General features: G+C 41.0%; 1 protein-coding gene across 1 annotated transcript in view; it reads left to right on the forward strand.

Annotated features, from left to right (window-relative positions):
* Positions 1-2,736: 2,736 nt before the first annotated feature.
* Positions 2,737-18,989, forward strand: part of LOC146139545 (protein dispatched homolog 1-like) — a 43,235-nt gene continuing 26,982 nt past the window's right edge. The window contains exons 1-3 of the mRNA XM_083392979.1: positions 2,737-3,438; positions 3,765-3,888; positions 5,610-5,744. Coding sequence (XP_083249105.1) covers positions 3,335-3,438; positions 3,765-3,888; positions 5,610-5,744 — 363 coding nt within the window. The 5' untranslated portion in view covers positions 2,737-3,334. The remainder of the gene's footprint in view (positions 3,439-3,764; positions 3,889-5,609; positions 5,745-18,989) is intronic.

An 18,989-nucleotide genomic window follows, 5' to 3' on the forward strand; every position in this document is an offset into this window, starting at 1 on the left:
TCCATTTATTTTTCGTCTTGAAACTTGCATGTTTAATTTGATACTCGGCGGTTTTAATTAAATAATTTTCAATCCTCGAAAACGAACTGCTATTTTTCAGATAAAAGACTATAAATTAGTAGCGAACGACCAACCATGTTTAAAGCAGTGATTCCCAAACTGTGGGCAGCGTCACACCAGTGTGCCTCAAGAGATTGTCAAGCGCGAAACGTTTTTGTAATTTCTGAAAAGAGAGCATTTGTATTACCCATAGGCATACCCGCAAGCATTTTAGACTTAATTACGCACTATTCATTACAAATTAATAGTTTTGAGACATTTACTTATAGCAGTGCTTTTCAACCTTTTTCTGGAGTGGAACCCTATGGAAACGTTCCACTGGCTCGAGGAACCCCAGTGTTGTTCTGTTAAAAGTGTCCTGCGAAATAGTTAAGATTTGAGATTTTTAGTGTGCCGCGAGCCAAAGAAGTTTGGGAACCACTGGTTTAAAGTTTCAATGAGAAAAGTCCGATCTTAAGAAAACAGTTTGCGGTAATTTACTTCTGCGTTAACATTGCTAATCAGGTCTGCCGAATTGGTTTAAAATAACCGGAGTCCGATTCGGGCCGAAAAAGTCCATATTCAGCCAAATTAACTGACTCTGTCGAGTCAGGTGTCCATCTCTGAATTCATTCCCCTGGATTCCAGTTATTGCTAAGGACGTGACTTAAAATTGACTTGCTCTAATTACGACTTGACTTGCGGAACTGATGACTTGGAATTAACTTGTTATTTTACAAATGACTTGACTGGGACTTCAGTCATTTCAAAATGACTTGTTTACAACACGGGTAATAAACACATGATTGTGCCACACAACTCACCCAACCGCATAACTTGGATGGAAAATATTCCACCCTGCTATTCCACATTTCTCATTGACACTGGGTAGCTTTACCGCTGCCGAACTTGCTAATAATTAAGCGCACGTCGGACTCGGTATTGAATTATTCTCGTATCCTTACTCCAGCCAAATAAACCTCCTCTCTCGAGTCCCGAGCCCGGCTCCTACTCCGCAGCCTTTTTACTAACCACGCGTATTGGCCATTCAAAGCAAGAAGTTATATTTTAATTCAAGTATTTTCGGCTCAATACAACGATATCCTTTACCGCTTGGTGGCGCAAGCAAGTACTTCTTGCTCTGCATCAACATTTGATTTCGAAATATAACCTACTCTACTGCTTGGCCATTATCTTTCCTCGTCCTACAGTTCGCCAACTTGTCAAGATGCTGTTGGTAAATGTCGTAACCTCCAGTCAATCAAAACATAACAATTAGCTATGGTGTAAGTAACGTGTACAAACACAATGGTTGCAATCTAATGATATAAGATCAAAAAAGTTTCGTAGGTGCGACAAACAGTCCATAAAGAACTCTTATCAATCCAGCTTATTTTGTCTCTGGCAAAATTTATTATGAAATATGTTGACCATAAGTGCTAAACTTAGCCCCGGTAAGAAAATATATAACAAATATGTTTATAACTATGTTTAACCTCTTCATCTCGACTCGCTGTACAGTTATTTTCAATGAATTTTCTCAATCTCCCCTCTGCTCGTAAACAATCACCCCATTACCCAGTATTGCAAAGACTTAAGTCAGTGACTTGACTTCAATCGATGTTTTCAATTGACTTTTCTTGACATTAGTCTTTTGGACAACTAACTTGACTGATAAAAACATTTTGCTTGCTACATGTAACGATTGTGTTATTTTTCAGTGGAGTTACTGCTCATAATCGGACGAGTTTCACAATTTGAACAGTTAAATAAACGTTTAATGTCTATGAAAAAGACTTGACTTGAAATTGTTTTGCTCTAATGACTTAACTGACTTCTTGTTTATTCAAATTGGCTTTACTCGGACTTAAGTATTTTTACAAATGACTACACTGCGATCATTTCGAATGACTTGTTTCCAACACTGCGATTACCCACTTGGCGAAATCTTACAGTTGTGCTTTTACAACCAATGGTAAAAACAAATCACAGTATAGACAGTTGCTCAATCGTATTGCTTGTTAGTAATTTTAAGCAGAGACAAACTACAATTTGTCCTCGGTTGAAAGTACAACCAGGCCACGAGTGAGTCAAACAGTTTAAAAGGCCTCTGAAATCCTTACTCGAAAGGCTACAAGTTACAGTTGTTGAACGTGGGAGCGTTGGTCTCAAATTGGCAACGAGCGTTCGAATGGGTCCAGGCCGGTCAATCTACTACTTTTAGAACACGAATGCCTCGTCGGTTCGGCGCCAAGCCTTCTACTTTGTTGAAAGAGATCGGAATGGCCACCCCGGTTCCGGAATCCAAATTGGGCCAAACAGAACGGCGCCAACAAAGGCTACGCGAGCGTAACAACGCAAATTGTGCGCAATTTCAGGATCAGGCGAGGTTCAGAGCGATTCCGCCCGTTTTGTTGTTGTGATCTTTCGTCGGCGAAAAGTAGTTTGCGGAAAAAAAGAGAGGCCGTCACGCCTGGGCGCTTTTCTGACGCGCGACGACGTTGTGAAGCGCTGCTGCCGAGATCTGTTACAAGTGAGCGATTAGCCGCGATGAATAGTGACGGTTTTCCCTTTTCTCAGCGCGGCATCGCGTGGTTCGTGCTGATTTACGTTGATTTCACGGCACTGCAAGCGAAAACTGTGTGAAACAGCTTGCGCCGTTCCCGAAAGCGTCGACAGTTGAAAGGAAAGGCGCACATGTGCAGTGAGAAGGCAGTGTTTTGCACACGCCTGCTTTAGGTTGTATGTTAGCTGTGTTGAAAAACTAAGAAATAGTGCAATACGCGGTCGGCAATCTACACAAGACTGTGTGTAGAGGGGCTGCTGCTGCTGCTGTTGCAGTCACTAAAAAATTAACTGACTAAGAAATGATTGCAATTGTAAACATGTTATCGTTTGTGAACCAGTTTTAGGATACTAATGTTTCGTTTTCGTCTTTATCATTGGACCATGAAGGTAGGTTGCAGCAGACTGCAGTGAGCTGTAGACTAAATATGAATTGCAGGATTATTATGTTTATGCAGATGACTAACACTAGACTAGGCCAAGTCTTATTACTGTTCATTTTACTTATGGGCTATGGCAATTTAAGAGTCTGTTATTTTGAATTAAAGAATAACTTGCTATGATTTGCCTTATTTCTTAAATTAACCTTGAAAATTGTTAAGGTATATTCAAGTTGTAAGATCCTTCTGGACAATGAACTGAATTCCAACTCTGACAATGTCATTGAGCAAGTAGCAAACCAAACAAAGGGATTAAATTTGTCTGTGTAGTGATTTAGTTGTAGTTCAGCATGTCTCAAATGAGTAGTTGCTCTGATGGCACTTCGGAGGATTTATTAAAGAATATCGAAAAACGACGACAGCTCCGACAAAAAGAACAACTCAACGTTGGATGGTAAATTTATCTTGCTTTAGAGAAGTTTGCTCGCTTGAGTAATAGTGTAAACTATGCTGCTATGATAACTTACCATACGGTGCTGTGTATGAAACCCATTTACTTTAAAATTAAACAGCATCTCCAAAAAAAACGTGTGCTCAGTTATAAAACCATTTCCTTAAATAGGGATATAAAATATTTGTGGTTCTATTTTCGGATTTCATGTTTTATTTTTTTAATTACACATACACCCAAAATACCTTTGTGTCAGCCTTGAAAGCAGAGTGACGTAAATGACTTATAAAAAATAAAAATGTGATTTGGGAAAAAAATGTTTTGTTTAGGTACTTTTGGCTGCTGTCAGAAAACCCTGTTCTGGTAATCTTTCTCTGTGCAACTTTTTCTGTGGTCCTCTCTGTGATTGCGATATTTTTCACCAATGCACCAGATTTTAGTGAACCAACCAAGGTAGGGAATGGATTTTATTGTCGTGCTTAAAATAGATGATTTTAATTCCTTGTGTTTTACTTTTATTGACAAGCTGATCGTATTTTAAAATATATATATATATATATTTTACTTTATGCTACATAATGTATCTGGTACAAAATTTACTTCGATATTTTGCAATAGTTCAAGAACAATTGGCTATTTGTAAATGCTATTGGTTTAAATTAAAAAAAAATGTTTTTGTAGTGTTATTTGTGTCCTAATTTATGGTAAAAATTGAAACACAATATATAAAACTAGCAGAAATGTTGTCTAGTTATCTTTGATGGCAGATTTATATAGTTGTCAGCATTTTTATTATTGTTTTAACAAAAACGGTGCCGATCGAGAATCGCTATACTGTAGCTAAATGAGGTAAATTTAAAATTGCAAGAAATAAATCAATATGGTAGAATAAATATAATAATAATACTTGATCCATCCAAAAAAAGGCACCTCGCAGCCTAACCCAAATATTGTTAGCAATATAAACCTTTAGACTAAAATGTGGGAGTATGCTAGACCAGCACTTTAAAAAGTATTGAATTATTTTGTGTTAACATTTACCTCTTGACTTCTGCCTAACAGTCGGTATAATATGCCGCTTTTAAATTGTTCATCAGACCTTGCCAAATTGAGTAAAATCGCCTCCATTGTAAGACCAGGTCGGTGTATGTTTCAACTTGTCTCAATTATTGACAGCTCCCAAACTTAAGCCCACCCATGCGCTGTTTAACCCTCTCTTAAGGCGGTTAAGCAGCCCGTCCGGATATTTATCTCGCTTTCTGGCTGCCTAAAATCACAGAGATTTAGGTTTGCTTTTCTTACAAGGTTCTAGTTTCTGGTTAAACAGCAACGAGTTGTTGTGGTTCTGCACTCACCTAAGCACAACTGATTAGGGTTTGCAATCTATTCATATATATATATATGCCAACTCCTGTGTGGGGGGTAAGCGCATGTAAAACAGTGGGAGCTTGTTGATAGCATTTATATTATTTTTAAGCTTTAATGACCTTCTTTAAGTATTCCATATTTTTTTAATTTGGATTTAACACATACTCCCTAAATAATTCGTTTTGTCGGAAAGCTAAATTATTTGAAGAAAGTGTGTTTGTTTGGGTTGTTCATAAAATAATTATCCTAAATATTTTGTTGTACCACAATAGCATTTATATCTTGGTTTTACATTTCGTTTTTCAGGGCAACATTTAAAGACATCTTAGCTGTTAGTAACATATAAAAGTTGTTGCTCTTACATTTAAATCATTTTTTTCATTGTCTAACTATTTAGCCAAGGGCCCGTTTGGTCTGTTTACATTGGTGCGCAAGTCACACCAAGACTACCCATTCCAAATATTTACCAAGGGCATACCAATATCAGTGCAGGGAATGAGTTTGACTTACTGGTTACCTGGGTTTGTGGAAATTACCTTTCCTTTTCTCATTATATTCAGCCGTGTTAGGGATAATCACATCAATACAGTGTTGAGAAAAAGAGTCTCTTTTCAATAAGAACAGACCAATTGACGCAGAAATGACACAAGAGTACACATAAAGGAAAGCCATCGCTTTTCAAATCCCCTTTAAAACTGGCCGACCGAGTCCGTATGACGTCATTCGCCAAGTCTTGCGCCGATTCTACGTACAGGCGACGCGAGTTCCGTAAGGCCGCCGCTAATCCCGTGTGTTTTTTGCGTCAGGGTTTCGAGGTACGGGGCACCGATCTGGCCAACAAACTGGTGACGTGGCGCAACATGCTGAATCAGACCGGCTACAACTCGACGCTCTCCTACTGCCCCTACGTCTACATGAGGAGAAAAGCGGCGGTCCCACAAGTAAGTCTTGGACTCTTGGATGTTCTCTCATAGCGCCGTGCGCCTTTGACGCAAGGCGTTCAACCGTTTTTTTTTGCGCGACCCTGATTAATATGACTTGAAAAGATTGTTTGTTTTTTTTTGCAAAAAGCGAACAAATTGCAATGAGAAATTGTCGTGTGTGGCGTACGCCCATTTTTAAATTACGGGACCTAATGTGTTCTTAATTATTTTGATATATTACGAATACTTTTCACAAATATTCGTTTGTAAATCCCACAGCCATGAAAAATTCGCAGTTGACAGAATTGAAGTGACGTCTATTGTAGTGAAGAACAGAACTTACGTTTTTGCGTCCGAATTAACAAATTGCTTTCTACTTTACCTGACGTCTGATACACACGCGAAGGGTCGTGATTGTACGGGCAGACTCACGCGGCGACTCTCGTTTGCCTTCGGGAATCGGATTGCGCAAGGAAAAAGCTACAGAACAGAGTAAACGTTATCTCCCGGTCCGGGCAAGTTTGCGGTTGTACCTTGCCCCGTGCTCCGAGCTACAGCCGTCAAGTTAAGTGGCCACGCTCGAATAGTCATCCCGAGTTCGAGACAAAGCGAGCACGGAGCATGTTTGTTCAGCTTTCTCGATCGCGAGATTATCGACCCTCCCCCAGTCTTCACCGTCCCATGTTCGCCTTGGCGTATTTATTTCGCGAACGGTCGTTTGGAGAGATTGCAGATTTCATCAGGCGTTTACGCCACTTTCTACCTGAAAAGGCCGATTGTAAATACGGCTGTGAAAGCTGCACTACGTCAGCGGGTTAGAAGCGGGTGACTGTCCGTTTTTTGCCCTTTCATGCCGGTAGTATATTTCGTGAGGCTGTTTATCATACCTGGAAATCCATACTTTTGTGCCCAACATCAGTCTGTTAACATGGACTTCTCACAAAGCCCTCTTTTTAACCCTATTTATGCTGCACAATTATATCAAACGAAGGGTAAAAAATCAGCCGATAACTTTGAAATGGTAAAACCGCGATCTGTTACAAGTTAAACGCAAAACGAAGCTCAAAGAAACCGTCAACCTTAAACTGGCCGATCGGTAGAGGTCCATTAATCAGCGTCAATTGGCTTGCATCGGCCTCAAAACAGTGCCTTGTTCGTCGCCGGTCGAACACTTTTTAGGTAGCGTCGCGGTATTTTGTTGCTTTCGTTTCGCTGGTCGTCTGTTTGTTTAGGCAGCGCCCGGCCCCGAGGAAATTAGTTGTTATTTCAAGCGCTTCTGAAACCCGGTCTTCATCAATTCGACGTGATTGCTCGGGCGGGACTTTATCGCTGCGAACCATCGCTACTTTGAAGCAAATCGTCCTTGGACGTTGATTAATGCGACTGTTTAGGCGCTGTTAGAAAAAACGCGCCAACGGCGCCTAACTTTCCGGGAGAAAGCGTGATGAGATTTAAGACATTTCGCAAAGGTGTGAAATGGCATTCACGCGCAAACGTGAAATGCTGCTTCGTGCTTGCTGCTTGTGATGTCTGCGGGAAGCTTGATTGATTTGCCAAGAATGTCGTTCGCCATATTAGAAAAGCGAATTCATGTATATTGTATAGCTATGGTATTGCCAGTAAAATAAAAGCCCAAATACCCCCTGCCTTAAAGCCACTATATGACTAAAAAGAATGGGGAGTAAAATAAAAAGTTTGTTATTTCTACATTACGTGAGTTGTGCTTAATTTCTTGCCACGCGTGTATCAACGAGAAAACTTTTGTGTTTTTCATGATGAATCACCATGCAACTTTGTTTTACTGTAACAGTCGCTCTGCGTTGACTTTTGCAAGACAATGGATTACGCTAAACCTTGTTTACCACCGATGCCGAAGACCTATTCGCATTTTAACTAAATGTATATTGGGTCAACTCATCCTATTCGTGACTCAACCGAGTTAAGACCACGCTAAAGTTCTCAAAGATTGTGCAGAGCGAGCATTCGGGCCTTGCAGCTTTCGACCGGGCGAGTTTAGGTGATCGGAAGGATCCCGAAATAGCCGCGTTTTTCAGGTCGCACCGAGCAGCTATAGCGCGCTCCAACAGCAAGTCTAGTAGTGCTGTCGTTTCACCATCCTCGGCGCTCGGCTTCGCCAGTGGTTCTCAACCTTATTTTCTTTCGTGGCCCATTTTACGTTCCAAATTCTGTGGCGGCTGTGGCCCAATAAATTTTTATGAAGAAAAAAAATCCGTAAAATAGGTTTAGAACAAAACACAACAAAACATATTTCAAAAGAGATTATTTATTCAACCGTGCATTAGTGAGATACTTGCGGCTGAACAACAAATTTGCATTCCTTTTAAATTCCTTCCCAAGCCATAATTCCTGTAAAATTAAATATAGTGACACAAATGAAACTAAATCTAGCTTTTTAAATTGGTCTGTGGCCCACCTCAACTGTTCTTATGGGCCCACCAGTAAACCATGGCCCACTTGTTGAGAACCGCTGGCTTAGGCGGTTGTGGGACGCTCGCAATCGGCGTCACGTAGGAAACACTCGCGCGCCCATCGCTTCCTACCTGTGGCCCGACACACACACGTACAGCCACAAGCCCGGTCCCTATAGTTGCGACGCTGGCGCCGGGCCAGCAAGGCCAGCAAGGCCAGCTATTTCAGCTATTCCAGCGGCAAAAGCAAAGGCCCTGTGTTGTCGGTCACGTTTGTTTGTTCGGCCACGAGTCCGCCTGTTGTACTTTGACGTTTGAATCGGCGATGTGTACATGATCGCCATGCGCTGGTATCTTTTTAAAGGGGCAAGTTTTTGAGCTACGCACCCACCTAATGAACCCGTGGTAACTGATCTTAAATGATCTTAAAACAGCCAGAGCTTAGGATCTCCTATCTTATGATGTTTTCTAGGGTTTACTTCGTATATTGGTTCGGTATACGCATTTGATTTCAAAATGAATGGTTTTAAAGGGGATTACAATGCTATGGAAATAATGATGGTTGATAATCGTAGCCATTTAACAATCACTTCCGTTAATTTCTCATCTTCGTCATTTGGTGATCAACTTATCACAATATGTTAACCATTTTCTGTTTCTAAAGTTTTTGTTTTAGATACCCACAATATGTTACTAAATCTCTCTTTTTTTTTAAATCTTTGATTATTAACACCAAAAACATTGTATTTAACGCAGGGCTTGAGGTGTAATTTCTGTTCTAGACTTGTGTTCTTAACATAATGCGCTGATTTTTACGAGATAATTGATTAATGTTGATCGGTGTTCTACCGTCGGAAATGATGCGACAATTTGTCATTGCCTTTGCTCCAAACTATCTGTCAACATACCGGCATCTGCCCTTTAATGGCCTGGACATGCCCTGGAATCGTTTTCCTCTTGCGCGTTCATTTTACGACCGAACTTTGATTTTCCAATTGGACTTTGTGATTCAAGAGAGTCGTGATATGTCAGCTGGGCCGTGCTTTGTGTGCTTTACATAATTGGGATGACTGCGCAACCCAGCTATGAACTGCTCGTGTATCAAATAGCTCTTTTATGGAAAAATAATCTAGCAATTTGACTACATAGTGCTGTAAGACAAAACGTTTCATTTAGTTTTAAAAGTCACGATTTTCTAGTAGATTTTAAGAATTTATGGGATAAAAACTTACCAAACGTGTCGGCTACATTTAACTAAATAATGTGTTGCACCGTACAAAGTCTTCGACCGACTGGTTTAACCTTGCGTGATTTATCGCACACCTGGTCACCACGAGGTTCGAAAATGTGTCGGGAAATGCGAACCTTATGTTGCTTAAGACTAATTGAAATCGATAGGGCAAATGTGACCTGCCTTAAGTCGGCAATATCAATTGATCTTTTATAGTAGGCTCTGTACAGTGTACAGTGGTGTATCACTATTACCTTCGGTTCTTTTTCGCGTAGTAGCCACAAAAGTTGAAGCCGGTTCGCACAGGCAGAGGCTTTTGTGAATGAGTCCAGTCTGTGGGAGTCCACAGTTCGCGCGCGCGCGCAAATGCCAGAAGGGAAACCGGACTCACGTGTTTGCCGCGCTCAGCACACACCTCACTTCCGTGTCCGCTTTGCCGGGACTCGTACCTAGTCCAAAATCACTCGGCCTCGTCCGCGGCCTTCAAAACGTTTGGCGTTTACGCGTCGCATTGGGTTGGTTCGACCGGGCCCAGACCCTGGTTAGATACCCAACAAAACAGATTTATCAACGTATTGCAGAAATAAGACCAAAATTAGGAAAAAAAACGTCAAAAATCTAATAGGACCTTAACTTCCCAACAGAAGACCTGAACCTCCAGAATAAGATTACATTGTTGCTTTAACAGCTCATACAAGGTTGATTCACTTCGTACCAGCGCTTTGAAGTAAAATTTGCTTTTATTAGACCTACTAGAATCAATTAGTCAATCTGCGACAAATTATGGTAAATGCCAAACCGAAACTGGAATAATTAAAAATTGCCCAAATAGCCAACGATACACGCTTGCGCAACTATACAGAAACGAATTAAAATACACATCGTATACGTTTCAAAGTGTTCGATAGTCCAGCAAACTGCCCTTCTTTTAAAAGGTAAGTTAAATCATTGATGAAAAACGATTTGGTAGGACGTATAGTTTAGGACGACCTTCCGACATTTCTGACGAGTACTGATTGTTATTGTTAGACTCCCGCCTGATGGCGAATGCAAATCACGATTGATTGACAACCCTGTCTTATTGTATTTTTCCTTATTTATTGTATTTTTCCCTTATAATTCGTAAAACAATTTATGAATGACTCCGGCCGGTGTTTTTTTTTATTGAGTTCACGTTATACTACGCGACACAACAAAGCGGGCTATAAACTATACACTAATACCAGCCTCGTTTTGCCTGTGGCGAGAGGCATCTGTTTTGCGTAGTTGCCAGTTTACGCCGGTTCGCAGAGCCATTTATGAATGACTCGGGTCTGTGGGAGGCTTATGTTCTGGGTTCACCGGTATGAGCCACAAGGCCACCAATTTTTTTCCGTAATGCGACCGAATAACTGTATCTGATCGCCGGTCTAGAAATATAATTTTATGTTGTGTTTAATTGACTTGATTATTATTAAACGAAGAAAGCATTGAAAAAAATACTTAACAAATATATTAGGCTTCATAATTTTGTCTTTTCGCTGAAAAGATTCCAAATTTAGTTAGAACTTGCACCCGAGAACATTTGAACCGCATTTTATGTGTATTAGGGCAATATGCCGCGGGTAGAAAGAATTAACTCTGCGTGTCCCATCTGGTCCGTTGGCCATGGTTTGAGGATTACAGATTTAGACAAAAAGCTCTGCAACGCGGCCAACCAAATCCTTCGAACGATATGATTAGAGTTTTAAACAACAGTTCTGCATTTAGCTTAAAGTGTTGTTGTGATGTCTCCGCTTTGCATAGAGGATACGGGCAATTCTTTACTTTTTTTTAATATAACTCATTTATGTGGGAGGCAATTTGAACTGGGTTCCGTTTATGCTGAGTACTTAAACAATGCGGTACTTTAATAAAAATTATATAAAAATAACTCCGTGCTTTCCTTTGGCGAGAGCTATTCGCTTTGCATAGTGGCCTACGAGGCGCCTGTTTTAAAAACTATTTATGAATGAATCCATTTTGGAAGGGACTCGCATGACGTATTTCAAGGCCTCGATACATTTATTGTCAATTTTCTGCACTGTTTCAAACCTGTCATTTACCCGTAATAGTGTGCATGGAAACAAAGAAACATTTTACGCCACACCATTTTGGTTAGCTCTTGCTTTAAACAACATGAACTTAATCGCTTAACAACAAAAAAGTATAGTTTCATAAGAAAGTCCAAGATACCCCTTCAATGGGTCAACGTGAACCCACAGGAGGGCATGAACCCTTAGTTAAGAATCCCTTCTGTTTTGATGGACTTCGGCCATACGGGGCCATTGGCCAACACCAAGCGATCTAATACAAATACTAATACAATACCCGCACAACAAACACATGCGGGTAAACAAAGCGAATAAACTTCCCGGACGCGGAAAACCCACGCCCACGTCTGTACGCCAACACGCGTTAAACGTACACGCCGATCAGGCGCGCGCACCAATTCCCAGGATGCAGTCCATCCTATGCGTTCGCGCCGCGCCTCGTCCTAAAACAAAGGCCGGAACCAGGGCCCGGCTCCAATGGCTGATTCAGCTTTATGTATCGCTGCCCTCCCGATTCTACGCCGTTTGAACCTTGGGTCAAGTTGTCGCGTTTTGGCAAACCCTCGTAATCCAATATCAACTCGCTGTCGAGATTTTTGGCGCGCGCTGCAGGTTTTTGCTGCTCTCTGCCTTGTTGAGCTGCTTCCTCTCAAGACAATTGCGTGGCGCTTTGTTCTCACGGCTGAAAAATGAGTTATGTCCCTACCGGCGAGTGTATGTTTAATAAAAGCTACATTGTGATTCATCACAATTGTGTAAAAGTATTGATCAATGTGGGTCTTTACGTTTTGATTTAAGTTTAATTTTTTGTAATCACCTATGCACCCAATATAATGCAGTCATGGACGCCGAGTTTCGGGTGATTCGGGTTCTCCAAACACCCCTAGTAAAAACCCGGGGTGCCGAGCCCCCCTAAATAATGATAAATCCTTCTGTAAAAATATGTCATATTTCGGAATTTTTGAGCACTGCTGTGAACAACAAAAGTCGGCGACTATGGGCGAAACATAGAGAGTACAGTATGAATGATTCCAGGTATGTTTTCCTAAACAAATCCTTGTTTTCGCGTTAGTTAACTTGTCCGTTGCTTCCTTGTTTGTCATGACTCGTGTGTATTCAACTGAGTAATCTGGTATTTTTTGTTAGCGTTATACAATTTATCTCACTCACGCACTTTATAAACCTCAACAGCAACTGTATGTTTGAACTTACGGCGCTAAATCCTATTTTGGTGTACGTAATGGCCACGTGTTGCCACCCGTCAATCTACGCCAAAGTAACGACCCCAAAAATCAACCCAATAACCCGCCTATCCATTCCACTCGCAAAAAAATCAAATTTTACGCCAGAAGAGTCGCCCCTTCATGGGAAGGAGCCCGGAAAATAGCGACCGGGATTTGATTTGGGTCGCCCGCTCGAATTTCGCCACTCCAAACCCGACACGGCCCTTGAAAGACGAGCAGCGGCCAATCGAAACGAGTAGAGCCACTGGACGAATACCGGCTGGTGTTGAGTGGCACAGATCCCAAAGTCGCCGACCCGCGAGGGCCTTTTTCGCTCGCCGCGATTTAATGAATGTTCTTATTTCGCCGGCTGCTTTCCCAGACGCTCCAGAAATCAGCGAAAATAGCCGCGGTAACTGAACACGGGGTCCCGCGAAGGAAACCGCCGAAGATTTGATTTCGGCGACCCAACTTAAAAGCTTAAGCGGGAAAATTTACCGCCTGCTTGGCTCGTTCGAATTAGCGGTGCCGCTTTTTGAGCAGTTGCCATTTAAAAGCGACCGTTTATGCGTGCATGCCTTTTTGGGGGTTTCAAACCGCTCTGAAACCTATTCTATTAAATGTAAAAAAACTGCAGACTCTCAAGAACGGCAAATTACCGCCCGTCCGACCGCTTGTTGTTTCGGCTTGGCTGCGCCCTTTGCTCAGATCTGGTCGGATCATGATTCCCGACCGGGCCTGGCTTGTTGCGCTTGGCAGACGAGACCGGCTCTCGGCATATTTACCTAACAAGGTTAGTGAGCTAGACCGAGACGGCGCTGTCTAACGAATCGTGAACGTAACTGCCTTTCCTACGTGACCACGTCTAGCATGCCGACCTTGGGCCCCGTCTTGTGGACCCCGCGCTGTTTGTTGTTAGTCCCGACTTTAGTCTACTTGGCGATCCCGAAAGGCGCCAGGCCACTTTCTGTATTGTGATACCGCCGTTTGTTCAAACATGATTAAATGTCTATAATTTCCAATGTTTTTTTAATTTAGTTGCCCTATACCTGTGTTTTCTAAACCGTGTGTCGTCCTAGTGCGTCGTTTTGATTTTCAAGAGCTTTGCGCAAAGATTTCGTTTCGTATCTAAATAATATTGCGGTAAAACGCTTATAGGAATTTTAACCTAGCTATGACAATGTCATTAAAACTTAAATGCGCCAATTGATTATTATCAACTTCTGGTCAACAAATAAATAAAAAAAGTTAATAAAATTCCTAGCGCAAGTGCATTGAAATATCTTTTCCTAAGGAGGCCCGAGAAATAAAGTTAGCCGCCAAAGCGTTTTTTAGTTGATCTCTTTTCTTTAATAAAGGTCATTCATTTCCAAACTAATTCACGTGCCCCAAGTGATCCACCAGACCCCAGTTTAAAAACCCCTGTACACTAAGCTCTCGAATTTGTCGTTGGCTAGGCGCCCAACCTAAACCCATTATTTCATCTCCGCTTAGAGTCGAACCACTATCATACGTTTCCAGTTAGTCTAAAACCCGCCTATTACGTAAATAGGTCGGGACCGCTTCCGCATTTTACCGTCCTTTTCAGTTTATCGGCGAAAAAACGGCTCAATACGATGAATAATTGATTGGCGAACACCTGGCCTGACACTCCATCTGCCGTTATAGGGTTTAACTGGATTCGGCTCCGTGCATAAATGATTTTTTTAAATAACAAGACGGTCGCCGTGGTCGATTATTATAAATCAACTTGCGTTACTGATTTTTGCTAGAATCAAAAAAATGAGAACACACAATAAGACCTACAATGCAACACTATCGAAAGCAGAAAATATATGATATTATAGTAGTAAGACGAACGACATAATAAAGCCAAGTACACAGTTATATCTACGACAGAATAAGTTCCAAATGGTCTAAATAAGATCTAAATCTGTCAGAATAAGGCCAAAACGGCCAAAATAAGAAACTTAAAGACAGGTTATTATTAGTCGTATTTTGATTCCAAACTGTCTTTTATTCCGACGTTAATGTTGTTCTTATTTTGGTCTTATGACTGGAGTTCAAAAAATAGTTTGTAGTGCTTGAATTGTTCGTAAAGTTAAATCATTTTTTGTTGCTATTATTTTCACCCTTAATTCCGATTATTTTTACCCAAAGAAAGCCACACACTTAATAGATGTACACGTTTTTTGGATGGTCTCATTTCGATTCCAATTTCCAATCTGATTGTTCGAGCCATGCAAAAGCTAAGCAAAATCTAATTTCCTGTCGAACAAGATGGAATTTGACGCCTCGAATATTTGCCGTCTCGCGTCTTGCTACGTTGCCCCTGTGTGCCGTTGTTACGGCCGCCACTTCCTTGCTTTTGTTTTACCTCGCCGGTTTCCAAAACAGGACCTAAATTTGTTGTATTTTAGATTCGAAACGGCGCAACAGAAGTCTTTTGTTTTCCGTAGTCGACAACGAAGTAAATAATTTAAACAAATTGATGTTTTAAAAAAAAAAAAAATTAAAAAATTGATGTTTTTAAAACTTAGGCGTCTTCAAAAAGTTAACTCGTTTGAAATTAATGTTTAACTCGTCATTCAAAAGATTTAAAACTTGCATTTTGAAAAAAATTGAAAGCAAATAATTCAGTTAACACACACAACTCGCCAACCAGTTTGGTAGAAATTTAACGCCGGAGAAAAACACCCTAGGTCCCTAGGCCTTTTAGCCCGACAACTAAACTATTTCAATCCGTCTTTTCCAAACTTTATTCGTGTCACCTTGGTCAAATTAATATCGACAGCCGCTTTGCATCAAAAAACTGCTGGGACTAGTTCGAATAGCGCCGCTGTTAACAGCTGTTGTTCGCTTCGTCGTGTTTTGATTTCCTGTCCAGCGGTAAGCGACGAACTTTATTTAAGTGCGCCCAAAGTGTTGTCAGATTCAGTGGTGTGCTGGATACATGCCAAATCGCCGAATAGGTGCGAGTTTTTCTCTCAAAGAGCTAGAGGTTATTGTACATCAGTGTTTCTCAACCTGTAGGTCTCTACCGAAAGTTGAGTCGCTGTTTAGTTAAATCTATTGGGCTAGGTTTCCGCCAAGATGTATCTAAAATTCCCAAATTTACTGGTGAAATAATTAAGCTCACATTTATTTTGTGTTATGTGTCTTTTATTGTGTTCACTTGCAAAATGTTCAGTTTAGAGAAATTGGTCGGCAAAACCAGTTTTAACGCTTTGAATTTGAGTCTCCGCGAAAAAAAGGTTAACAAACACTGTTGTACATTGTTCAGCCGCCCTCCCCAGTGTATACAAACCAACGACCACAAGGCGCCCGTCTCCAAGCTCATATACACTCTTATGTATATGTTCAATCGTACATCCACATTTGTCACGCGACCGGGATTTATTCCAGCTCGCGTGTTTAATATCAAACACTGGCTCTGGGCGAATCCCGTTTGGCGCGATACACCTACAGACCTGCGCCCGCTGTAATTCTTTCACTCCACATTGAATTGGCCATGTCACTAGCTGTGACCCGTTTCCCATAGTTGAATTGCGAACTTGTTTGACGGCAAACAACGGTAAGCCAATGGATTTGTAGTTGATGTGTTCGTGTAAATTACGAAAACGGACAACAGTTCTGGAAAATGTAAATGCAACGCTTAATCCTTGTGACGTGTGATAGCTTTTTACAGTGTTTACCTTGTAATCAACTTTCGTCACATTCCAAATCGGTTTGTTACAGTAGTTGTGCACTTCCATTTTAAGGTTTACTAATTAGACCAGAAAAAAAAATTGTTGTAACTAAGGCTAATACATTCAGGTAGAAACGGGGTCTAATTTGCCTCCTAGTCAACACCTTACATTTTTTTGGTTATTGTCGTCGGTTTACAGACATTGTTGTCTCTATTGGTTGATTTTTGGCCTTGCAGGAAAGCCCCGGGCTTTTTGCCCTACGAGTTTGAAATACGTTTTAAATTGTTTATTTATTTAATTTTCTTTAAAAGCTAAACAAACGTGCATACTCTAAGTCTAAACAGTGTGTAGAGATTATCAATAAAATAAACGTGTAGAAATTGTAAATAAATCAAGTATCTACAAATTTTCTAACCATTAACAGTTAAGGATATTCTGTGTTTTTTTTGTGTTGCATAACACCTATATACAGCCTAACTGGTGTCAATAGTGTCAGACATCGCGTAGTCCGTCTCTTCAAGGTTATAAGTTAATTTTAATGTAATAAAAGTAAAAAATGAGCACATTTTTATCATTTTATAATTCATCTGTCTTTCTTGTAACACCGGGCGTATGTGGATTGTGTGAAATACCGCGCATTAGTCCGTTTGTCCAAGTTTCAATTAATTTCCAAAGAAATAACAGTGAAAATGTTTTCAAATGAGCACATTTTATTATAATTTTCTGGTTTCTATCTTATGTAACACCGGACGAATGTAAATTGTGTCAAACACCGCTCTGGCTGTCGCTCCCAATTTTACGCCAAAGCCGCCACAAGCTTAATCCACTCGCGCGGTTGCCGCCATTAAAAATTAAACGTTACATTGTCGACGAAAGCTAAATTTAGTAACACGGTCGCGCCACTATAGAAAGATGCCGCCGCCGACATATTCCGACGAATCTCAAATTGGTGGCTTTTTCTAATTTCGCTCTTCGTTGCTTGTCGGACGCTCGTATTCTCAACGAGTTACAAGACTTTTGCGCTCAAAGCTGGTGTTTTTAATTTTCTTCTGTCAGCGCCTGGCGGAAAAATGCCACCTTTGTTGTTACCGAGACACTTTTTGTAGGCTTATTTGAAGCCTTTTTGGTCATTTTTCAGCCCCTTTAAGGCCGCTTTACATTTTAGAGCCCCGATGTTTTTTTATTACGTAAATCTGATAATTTAATCAAATACTACGGCTGTCAGATCAGGTGCCAATTTACATTATTCACTGCTGGTGAAATAGGCAAGCTTGATATTTTCATAAATCTGGATTAAAGTGGATGTTTTTCAAGGCACAAAGACAAAATTTTCTTCAGCGTTAAAATGCCAAGCTATACCTTAATTGTATATGGTTTATTTTCCCCTAAAAATGAGTTGGGATCGTTAAACCAAGGCATAATAAATGCACAAATTATTTAGTATTTAGTCGGTGACGTTATAAACCTAGTATCTGACGAGTACCGATAACGCCACTTGGCATCAGGTATCGGCTTTGATCCGATATTATCGGACATCTATAGTTTACCGCGTCACTTTAAACGCAACCTCTCTCGGATTTTTTATGCACGTCGTTTTCCGTTCTGCTTTCGCCCCTCAGAAAACGATCGAAAAAAAGGCCCTCTGCAATGAAATCGGCCAACTAATAAGGCCTATCGCGTTCTCTTGGCAAAGGAGGATTTCGTCTAAGTGTTGGTAACCGCAGTCGGTAAATCCAGCTTGGGATCGACATAGCGCCGCTTCAAATGCGGCGACGAGAGGTTGCAATTTCGCGAATTCCTGGCGAACAGAACATGGGTAAATCTCGGGTAAACGCTAGCCTGGTGCGCTGGACACTGCGCTCTCCGGACGTGGCCAAGTGTTTTGTTTGCGTGAGAAATTGCACAGGTTTGAGTGGAATAATTCGTGTTCTGCCTAAGTTGACATTGGGGCATTTTTGGTTTCCAATTTTAGTCTTTTTGTCGTTTTTTGGTATGAAAGTAGTGGAGAGGTGGACACAATACGTTTGCGTCTTAAGCAACTTTTGTGCGAAAATAACCCAATTGAAGTCTTTTTATTTTATCGATTCGCAAATACTTTCGGAAGATATCTGTATACGATATTTAAGCGTATAAAACTATTTAAAACGGCCTTTCGAGGAAATTACGTTCTTGTCAAATGAACAAAAATTAAGTACCAAAAATAACACTTTTACTCGCAACGCATATGGAATTAATGGTCACCACTTTTAAAGCGGCCTAGCGATTATTACATGGAGTAAAAGCGCTCTTTTTTCATTGCTGTTTTATAACATCGCCGGGAGCAAGTTCGACATTACACAACAGTAATGAAAAAAAAACGTTCCAGACATTACTGTGTGGTTTAAGGGCGGTCGCGCCTCAGTTCCGGACTTTGGCCAGCACACCTAAATATCGGAAAGCGAAAGAATAGCTTAGCTTAGTCTCCTCGCGCCGGTTCAGCAAATCAGCAACCGCCGTACATACAAACACAATATTCCCCTTGGCCTGTAAAGGCGGCTGTTTATAGGAGGTCGACGCCTATGTTTTTCCGAACAGCCAGAACTTGCTGTAAACAGGGGTACACAGAACGCAACCCGTCGT

Source organism: Ascidiella aspersa, chromosome 6 (assembly GCF_963924565.1).
Source record: "Ascidiella aspersa chromosome 6, kaAscAspe10.2, whole genome shotgun sequence".
NCBI classification, from domain to species: Eukaryota; Metazoa; Chordata; class Ascidiacea; order Phlebobranchia; family Ascidiidae; genus Ascidiella; species Ascidiella aspersa.